General features: G+C 42.3%; 1 protein-coding gene across 1 annotated transcript; it reads right to left on the bottom strand.

Annotated features, from left to right (window-relative positions):
* Positions 1-195: 195 nt before the first annotated feature.
* LOC104444219 (urea-proton symporter DUR3) lies at positions 196-4,650 on the bottom strand. The gene is made up of 9 exons (XM_010057866.3): positions 4,186-4,650; positions 3,046-3,153; positions 2,866-2,961; positions 2,674-2,756; positions 2,353-2,573; positions 2,003-2,265; positions 1,670-1,908; positions 865-1,514; positions 196-763 (listed from the first exon to the last, which is right to left on the bottom strand). Exons 1-9 carry the CDS (start codon positions 4,372-4,374, stop codon positions 474-476), a joined length of 2,139 nt encoding a protein of 712 aa, XP_010056168.2. The 5' UTR covers positions 4,375-4,650; the 3' UTR covers positions 196-473.
* Between the last annotated feature and the right edge of the window lie 6,108 nt (positions 4,651-10,758).

Raw genomic sequence — 10,758 nt, 5'->3', positions numbered from 1 at the left:
TACAATGTGAAAGAAACAGGCTTCAATTGCATTCACAGAATCGATTTGAGGCAGTCCATGGCATTGGCGTTCAGCAGGAGGAGGCTCTTGAGAACCTCATCTATTATGGTTAAGAGTGGTTAATGAGGGCAAGTTGAGTTATCTGTGATCAATGACTGTAGGGCCTAATGCTGCAAAAAAGTTTCCCTGTATTCCTGAAAGTGAGTGGTAACGTGTAAAATGAAATGAATGTCAGCAGAGACTATCGACAACTTTAATTCCATTTCATTGAGATCGGGAACATTTACGTGGGGAAAATTACAGATTGTGGCCTCCAAGCCACTTGCTTTTCTTGCCCAAAGCATGCTCCTTTTCAAGCACGAAGAGTGACAAGACATGACCAAAAAGAAAAGGCAAGTTCACCCTTCCCTTCTTTTCTGCACAAATTTCACACCCCCTAAAGATTTTCACGTTGGCAACTCACGTCGAGCGAGCTAAGCAGGCAGGACTTGTTGTTCACCAGCATCCAGTTTCTTGGTCTTTTCCACCTCGAGGAGATACAATCTCTCTGCTTCTGGTATCGCTGATACGACTGCCTGTAACTTGATGTTGAGCTCTTGGATCTTTTCCATGAGCCGGTCATTCGTGAACATACCAACACAGACGCTCTGGATAGTCTGCCAGCTCTCGATCACCGGCAGGGCGATGATGACTGCAGAGCCGATGGTTCCCCACGCTATCGCGATGGCTGCCCAGAATGTAAAATACCCTTTACCGAATTCCCCTGTTGACAAGCAAAGCAACAGGAAAGTTTCAGAAAAAGCAGACATAAAATGTAGCCTGCAATATGTTAAGCAGTCTCAAGGCGTTAGGAATTTAACTTACTTGCTGGGAGCGAGAGAACTGGCCACAACACGACAATGACGAGAGTGAACCCGACGCCCCATCTCACGATCCATGCCTTCGCCCTCATCAGCTTCTCTTCCTTGAACTCCTCCGACGGCAGGTCGGTCTGATCCTTTTCGACCATTGTGATCTCCTTGGTGGTTTCCCAATCATAGTTTTGTGGCCACAGGAAGCTACAGATCGCATGGATTGCCCCGCCAGTAAGAATCGAGACAAGATTCCCTGCGAGCATCGGTGCGTTCCTCCCAGTGGTGTCCAGATTTACCCGGCCATACTCGACGCTCGTGACCACCAACCAAGTTATGATTCCCAGGATGCACCCGCAGATCGTCCCCAGAATTGCACCGAACGCGTTTGCCTTCCTCCAGAGGAGCATAAACGCAATGGGAATGACAGCCGATCCGACGATCACTCCCATCGCGAGGTACATCCAGCCGAGTGAGACTCCAGCCTTGTTCAAGATCACCGCAAGCACTCCCATGAAGCACCCGAACCCGAGGATGATGCCCCTTGAAACCTGGAGGATTTTCTTCCCGCTTGCGTTTGGATTGATGTAAGTGCGGTAGATGTCATATGTGCACAGTGAAGACACCGCTATCAGTTCAGAGGAACCGGCGGACGTCACAGCCCTGACACATAAGAACAGAGCAATGCTAAGTACGCTATTTGATCTTAGTTCGATGCCGATGCACCATTTTTCGGCCCGACAAATGCGCATCAAATGATAAAATCGTGCTGTTTAATTTGTGTCGATTACAGTAGTATTGACAGATGCAGAACTTACATGAAGAGCATAGTGAGAAGGAGGACAGCTCCTCCTTTCCCCATCAAAGCAATAGCTGTAGCTGGAGGAACAAGTCCATGGCTTGCTTCGCTCGCTGTAATCGGCAAATCGAGCGCAAGTGCTCCTAGACCAAGGGACGTGGCCAGTGAGAATGGCACCGCGAACCACACCAGTCCGCCTAACAAATAGCCCTTGTGTGTCGATGAGGGTCTCGCTGCTATGGCGCTCACCCAGTATCCCTGCAATGTTTCAGTCAAAAAATCGCGATTAATGAAAGGTAAAAATTTATGCTCGCATCTGGGCAAGTAGACCACTCTCGGTGATGAAACTTACATTGTCAACAAAGACGGTACCAAAGTTGCCGACAATGTTGATGATACCGAACACGAGCCCTCCAGAGCTTAACATTGTCAAGTAAGATCCATCGTAGTTGCCACTGACAGGACCGCAAGATTGCCCGCTGTGGGAAATCGGCTCCTGACATGATCTTGATTTGCTCGCTACCTCCAACAGACGTCTGTAAACAACGCCAGGGCTACCGAGCTCGTGGCTCGCTGTGTATACTAAGTAGACGAAGATTACTAAAACCACATGCACTGTACGCAAAAACATCAGCCAGTTAGCGCTTGCATTCCAAATCAGTAGAGCTTAGATGAAAACTAAAAGCTTATGCAGTTAAATACCTATAACAGAATGTATGTAGCTTGCCAAGAAGGTGGCTTTTAGGCCTCCGGCCAAAGTGTAGACAATCACTCCGAGGGGTATCAGGAAGCTAGCGGCATATATGTTCATTCCGGTCAGAGCATTGACGACAGCAGAACCACCGAGAAGCAACATCGCAGTGACGATTATGTTCGTCATGAAGCAGAAGACGAGGAAAACAATATGCGCAGCAGTTCCCCAACTGAAATTCGAACTTACTGAAATCAGCATAAGAGAAATCCTTGTGACACGGGTTAAGCCGAAAAATACGAGTGTTACGTCTAGGGCCAGGTGATACATACCGAGCTCTCACGATTTCACAAACTGTGTGCGCGTGAGGAGCTTTTCTTTTTATCTCTATGGCCATTATACCGAACAAGAGTACCTATTTGCAAGCATTTAGCGACTTAGCTGTGAGAACTCCAATGTCGACTTTCTCTTGGAAGTTAAGGTCAATAAACACGAATGAGCAATCAGATGGAAGTTGCGTGTACCTGGATTGTAGCACCGCTCGCATACCAGAATGGCCCGCTAACTCCATATTGCCAGGCGACATTGGAGCTTTGCAAGATTGTAGCGGCCCACGTCCACTTCAAGAGTTCAACCCGAGAAATATGAGTTGTTTGCGCTGGAATTCGGTCTAAGCTGCCTAACTAACAATGCAGAAGGAATACCTGAGAAACGATCACACTAGCTATTAGTCCAGTTTTGACATTCCTTCCTGCAGTGTTGAACCATTCAGAAGTGTGGCGCGATCCCACATAACGCTTCTCCAGCCAGACCTGGCATCACAGGAAATTACTAATCACAATTGAGGTTCCATACCATGCTGATTCATTCGATTCTGTAAGGAAAAGAATGGGCAGCTAGTGCCAGTCTGGTATGCTAGAGAAGTAAAAATACAGTTCTTCAACTAGAACGAGATAGCAAAGACAATTACATTTTTCTCTCAAAGACAAGAATATTGGCTCTCTTATGTTTATGTTTGACATGATATATCTGATAAGTGGATGAAAAGAAGTAGTGATTCAGCTATGTTGCAGAAGCAAAATGTTCTTTTCTCAATAAAAACAGAGGGAAAGAAGCGAAGCAATCCTACTTATTCAATTGATTGTCTAGTATCTCACGATTATTGTGTAGTGAATACAGGCTTGTCTGCACAATTTTTGTTTAGTCAATTTATGGTACGGAATAGACCTGATTGCAGTGATAGGTAAGTCAGAACAGTCAGCAATTCATGAAAGGACTTATCGTTCTTTGCGGTATTAACCGAATGTTCAAATACCCAGTCCTCTTGACTCTATGATGAGTTTCTCCTATAACTTCGGAAAGAAAATCAACAAGAAAATGACAACAAAAGAGAAACACGTGATACGCTGCAGATTTCAAACTCTCCTTAAAAACCTGAGGTTATCTGCAGATAGTAGCAATCCTATGTCAGAGTATGCAACAAGTTATTCAAAGATCAACTTAAGGTCCTTCATCAAGCAACCAATGAAAACAATGGATCATAGCAACCCGCACTTAATGAAAACCTTGTTATGAAAATCAGGAAATCATCAAATAGTGCCACAGAAAATTCTACTCCCCCAACCGAAGAAAGAGACCTGGAGCAGCTGTCTATGCGCTTTGCCTGAATTTCATATCTTATCATGCATACCAATTGGTCAAAACCGAAACAACCTCATCATCAGTGAAGAGAAATGCTTTCTTCCAACCAAAAGTACCATGATTCATAGATTGAAACGAAAGAAACAGAGGCCAAAACCAACAGAAGAAGAAGTCTACGCGAGAGGAGAAGAGCGAAGGAGTACCAGGAAAGAGGTGAAGACAGCGAAGAAGGCACCGAACCCAAGAACGACCGAATACCCAACACCCTGATTGAGCACAGCTTGGCCCCCGAAGAAGCTGCTCTGCCTCACGCAGCTTCCTCCATCTGCAGACACGTGGTAGTACTTCCCTCCGAATCCCAACGGAGGACACTGCGTCAAAGAAGTGGTCATCAAGAATGACGGCGAGGAAGAAGGAGGAGGAGGAGGAGGAGGAGACGGGAGACGCAAGGACGCAGTTGCGTTTCAGTACTATGGCATGGATCGATGAATCACTCGGTATTTATAAGGGATCCTCAAGGCTGACATCTCCCAAGCAGAGAGATGGAAGAGGTTACGGATTTACAGAGGAGTCGAGCGTGCGTTTTTCGTTCCTTGTGGCTCTCGCTCACGACCGAAGGCCCCCGATAGTATCCTAAAAGTCAACACAAGAGGGTGTCTCTCTCAGTGAAAGAGAATCTCCACCAATCATCGTCACTCTGTCTGACCAACCCACCACCATCTTCTCTCGATTCAAACATCGCTGCCGGAAAAAGGAAACTGAATTTCTTGGATAAGGCCAGATCGAACCGCATGAACATGAATTGAAAGGAACTCGCCTTGTGTTCGTAATCTTTGGGAAAGAAAAGGAATGATTTCACGGGGTGAAATGGATTGTCCATAAATGTGTGCAAACATAGTGATCCAATAGTACTTTCATTCTTCATCATCAGGGATAGAGGTGTTAAAAATTCTTGATTACTACTAGTGATTCGAATCAATTTTCATCGCTTCTCTTCTTTACCCCTTTGATTTTCTTCCACTCATTTGAACGATTGAAAAGTTAATTTTCACTTGTTCATGGTCTATGGACTATCCACATCGTGGGTTATGGACTAAAATAGTGCATGTGAATCTTTGTGAGCCAGTAGAAACTCCAGGATTAGACCTACTTTGCAAAAGCTCTGCCCATGTCAATGCCATCAATAAAGAAACGCATGGAAAATCTTTTTCACAATAATGTTTTTCTATAGTACAATTCATATTTTAAAAAAAATGGAATATTCTCGTCAATGTAAGCCTGACGTAATTGACAGCTACAAACAAGAAAATATTTTTGGTTTCGAGGTGTGCCATTGGCCCACTTGCATAGTTTCATTCGCCTCTCGTCATCTTGAAAAGTCTAGCTTGGCGTGATCAATTTGACTTTTATATATCCCGAGGTAATAACAGAGCGGCCAATTATTCGACAATAGATTAAAAAATTACTGAAAATTCATTTGTGCAACGCAGAGATACAGTAAGGAGCTTAAACAGGCTCTGATCAGCATTCTCTGCGACGTGCAATGCAAGGCTACATTGCCAACGAGAAACTTGAACTGAAAAAAGGCTTTTGGCTTTCGGTCATGCTTAATTAGTGGTTGAGGATGTTTTACATGATCACATCTATGAACCATTTGTTTGCAAATTAATCTAACAGATTAGTACTAATTCTACGATATGTGTGTGATCTGTTTCATATGGATACGTGACATTTATTTGCCGCACGATAGATAGAATAGAGCTTGAATTGAACCTAATGAGAGCTCTTGTCAACAAGCGTGTCTTCTTAGCGAAGTTCAAGATTCTCATAATTAGGTTTTTTCGTTTCTTTCATTTTGCTGATGGCAACAAATTCTTATAGAGAAAAGTGTCAAAAAAATCATAAATCTATTATATTTGTATTATGAGTGTGCATAAGAACCCGGACTTGCCCTTGATCGTCGATGTGGACCGGAACTACCCGGAACCGGTGGTTCTTAAGGGAACCGATCTGATTCCCGATTCCAATTTATGGGAACCGGTGGGTAGCGGTCCGGCTCCCGGTTCCATGGACGGATCCACCCACCCGCCCACCCGGACCGAATCGGTTATATTATAATAATATATTAATTTTTAATATTAAAAAATTTGAAATTCGCGAATCTAAAATTTAGGACTCCGATGACTATTTTGTCTTAATTCACTACTCTCCTACTCCATCTCGTCTCTCTTTAGTTCAAAACTCCCCAAGCTTCCTCTTCATCTTCAATTCACCTGGATCTACTCATCTTCCTTCGAGTCCTAATCCGAACTCGACAAAATAGTGAGTTGATTCTCTTTTCCCCTCAAATTTGAACTCTCTCTCCACATCGTCACCATCCTCGTCGCCACCTCCGCATTCACTATCACTGTCGTCCTCTTCGTTGTGGAGCTCGTCCCGCTTCTACCTCCCCTCTTCCTCCTCCCCCTCCTCAAGCCTCCCCCCATCATCCTCATTTTTGGGGACAAGGGTGAACTCCAAGTCTAAGAATGGCTCATCGTCCCCATTGTCAGTCTTGAGGGAAGAGCAGGAGATGGCGGAGGTGGTGGTTGGGACGGAAGTGGTGCAAGAGTCGCCACCGCCGCCACCACCGCCGCGCTACTACTTAAGGAGAATAAAGCTACTATGGTCGGGAGAGACAGAAAGTAGATGTGAGGAGGGCGAAAAAGGGGAAGGCGCAGAGGTTGGACCGGTTCTTTGGATCCACCCGGGAACCGAACCGAGCACCTGGTTCGATTCTCGGTGGATCCATGCAATTAACGGCGATTCCCGGTTTCAATTTTTCGAAACCAATTCTTAGCGAGCGGTATCCGATTCTAGGTCAAGAATTGCCCACCTGCACCATGCTCACCTTTAATTTGTATTAATTTAATTCTAAACATTTTAATAGTGCTAATTTAGTTTCAAAACTTTTGACCCGATGCCAATTAGTTATTCGGACTAATTTTGGTAGGATATTACTAATGTAAATGCCAGCTAGCTTATGTGGCATCATTGACTGTGACTTGGATAATTTTTAATAACATTTAAATATATTTTTTCTCTCATTCCTTCTTCCTTTTTGCTTGTGACCAACCACTGGCTATGACCATGGCAAGGCCAAGACCCAACAAGGGTCGGCCTCATCAAATTTGGTGAGAGGAGCCCTTGTTGGGGCTCGATCTCAGCATGGCTAGGCGAGGCTAGCCCACCCAAACATGGCCAATGGCTGACCATTGGCAAAAGGAAGAAGAAACAAAATAATAATAATAATAATAAATAAAAATATCAAAATGTCATTTAAAATTGTCCATAGCGCCGACGATACAATATAAGCCGACTAGCATCCACATCAAGCAATGTCCAAAAAGAGGATTGTATCATGACGTAAGCAAGGAGATCAAATGGCTGAATAGATTTTAGACTAAATTGATACCAATATAATAGATTTATGACATTTTTTATACTTTTCCCAATTATTATGAACTCATTTGCATCAAACTATTATTATTTGTTAGGGCTAGTTGCGTACTTGCTTGTGTGCGCGCCGCACAGTCATGTTGTGAGAGCTGTTGTATAGAGCATAAGCAGAAGTTGACAATGTACTTCGTGTACAAGAGTGATGCTATAGGCAAGAAAGAACTTGGCAAAACCCAGTCAAATTAATGAGTGATGGAGTCCCTTCTTTCATTTTTCTTAATTTTTCTACGCAAAATTCTGCAACTTGATTAGGAGAAATGAATACCCTGTTGCTGCTGCTGCTGCTAGCATCAGTACGGACATCACACCTTCCATTTCTTGAAGCCACCTTTTCAGCATCATATAGAGTCTTGCTAGTTTTGCGTTCTTAAAACGAAACGATGGAAAAAAAAATCCAATCAAGAGCCAGTCGAGCGCGACTATCACGTGCAGAAACACTTCTGAGCGCCCACAGTCGACAGCCAAAATTTCGTATCATGATTTTTTTTTTCATCCTTGACTGCATAAATCACCTGTGTTTTTACATTACGGGCCTAAAAGGAATTTAACTCTTCAATGCATATTGAATCTTAAATGATTACTTTGATTACGTTATTGTGCAAGCACCATAGAGATTAGCATAGGGGCTTTACTCACATGTGCACTGACGCGCCTAGAGATCATCAGGAATGAGTCCAAATCCAAAAATGCACATATTCATTTAGGTCTATCTTCACACAAGAGTTTAAGTCAATGAGTAATTGGCCAGGTAGGATTGTTAATCGCTCCATGCCACACTAATTTTCAGATGTGAGACTTCTCTAATATAATCCATATGTTCGTCTCAACATACCTCATGACAGTCAATCACACTTCGTGTTTTAAGTAGGAAGTATAAAATGTTGTTGTATCAAGTGGCCAAGAGAAAAGAAAAAGAATGTTCAGTTGTATTGAAGTACACAAGAGGGGAATACTTTCTTGAATCGATCTTTTGACTTAGCCCACGTGGAAGCGGCGAACGGCGTTCATCGTCCCTAAGGCTCATTCATATGGCCTCTTTGCACTGCCCTAAAGGCCGTCTCTTGGCCATTATTTTTTAAAACGATGATGTTGATATAGCTTACTTTTGCGATTCCTGTCTCTGTTCTACTAATCTTAAATTCAACTCTCTAAACTATCCATTGAATATTCCCAATTTGCATTGCAGGAAAGGTTCTTACTCATCTTTGACAGCTTGAATCCCCATCCGACAATATGTAACTTCTTGCCTTTGTTCATTATTCATTGAGGACGGGTGGACTTTTCGTAGTTCAATTTGTCTAGCATTTGAAACTTTGAATGGAACTTGACATTTTGAATTTGGGAATTACAGGAGAGCTCATATATATCGATTGGGAGATCTAAGGGTGCCTTGCAAAATTGGCCTTTGGTGAACACATACTCTTGTGCAACTTCTGTTAAGATTTCCAATCATATCGTCGACAAATTAATAGATGAGCGTAGTATATATACTAGGGGGAGCACCAATTCTCGGGTCTACAAGGTAAATTCCAGATTCCCAAAATTGGGAACCGGTCTCAAGAAGGTAAATTCCAACCTTCCCGATCATCCCTTGCACCTATCATACTAGTCCAATAGAAGTTCTTGCGCTTTCAAATGATGTTTATTTGTCATACAGTATCGAAAGTCACAATCGCTTCCTTGGCTAAATGGTGTGTGCTACAGCTTCTGACAATGTCCAAGTTATCTCCAACTTAGTGAATGCCGACACATTGGACAAACTTTTTGGGGACATGTATTATTTGATCTCCACCTTCTTCAAAGAATTCAATCCTTTCAAGTCATCAGTGGCTCTTAACACTCCACAATAACGTAGCCTGAAGATGCCATACTTTTTTCGTGCTTTTGGCCAAAGGGAATTTCTATTGTTGATTTTCTTTCATTTTGCTTGACTAAGGATGAATTAGACTTCCCAACTATTTTAAATTTTTGTTTGTTTTGTACCGAACTCTTTGCCATTTTGTGATTCTACTATTTTGATGTAGCTGTTATTTGTCTCAATTGTAAATTATGAGATGTTTTACTAAAGCTTATCCTTTCAATGAATAAAAAAAATGAAATCCAAAATGAACAAAAGGAATTGGTTGGTTCTTCGAAAACCTTACAACCAAATCGAACCAATAGGGTCAGTTCCAAGATATATAAATTAAGTTTCAAATTCCAAAAATCAAGAACCAATCCCGACAAGGTAAATTTCAAGTTGTATATTTAGAACCTATCCACCCTAGAATTTTTTTTTTTTTTTTTTTTTGCGGAGGAACCGGCTGTGTACCGACAACGCCATAAACCCCAAGTGACACTTACCCGTAAGGCCGACCCACCACCCCGAGTCACACTTAATACACCTAGCCGCATCCCCCTGGGTTTTGAACCCTTCACCTCCGGGAAATTCAGGATCAACAGCCTTATCCACGGAGCCACCGCGACTGCTGGTAAAAAAAAAAAAAACAATTCTAGGGTGGATAGGTTCTAGATATACAACTTGAAACTTACCTTGTCGGGATTGGTTCTTGAATTTTGGAATTTGAAACTTAATTTATATATCTTGGAACTGACCCTAGAATTGTCCATCCCTGATATATATATACTAAATTTGGACTGAACATGAACCATAGGAAACGTTGGGCCCATATGGGTCCCATCAAGAGGATATTAACGGGCAGGCAACCCGCTCAGCTTGTACTTGGGCAAGGTTTCTACATAAGTAAGCTCGACACCTCGAACTTTACAAGCTCAGCCCAGCTCGAGAATTTTTATGTAAATTTTATATTATAGACGGGGTTAGGCAACAAATTAGGCCCAACCTAGCCGGAGCTTGCTTGGTGCTCACCTTTAATCCCACCAAATATGACGATCCAAATTCATTTTAATACATGCATGCATATTCACTAAATAATTTCTCAATAGCATCACCCAATTATGTCAAAAATCTTGTCAGACGTTAGTTAGATGAGTATCCTTTCTCATGTATACCCTTGAATTCAAAATATAGAAGTTAATTTCACCATCTTTAAATATGATGTCCTAATAATATATTATAGATATATCGTTTCGTGGAAGAAAAAATCAAAAAAAAAAAAAAAGTAAAAGCCCGTTGGGTAATACTTCTCATTGCAACCATGTCTAAGAATGTTTTTTCCTTCAGCATGTTTTCCTCCATCTTGGTATAGGAAATTCTTTTGATCGATACTCTAATTAGTGAAATACAAATATGGACCATCATATGCATTCACTTTTAG

Source organism: Eucalyptus grandis, chromosome 5, assembly GCF_016545825.1.
Source record: "Eucalyptus grandis isolate ANBG69807.140 chromosome 5, ASM1654582v1, whole genome shotgun sequence".
Lineage (NCBI taxonomy): Eukaryota > Viridiplantae > Streptophyta > Magnoliopsida > Myrtales > Myrtaceae > Eucalyptus > Eucalyptus grandis.
Note: the sequence above shows the minus strand (reverse complement) of the source record. Positions and strands in the feature narration are given on the sequence as shown.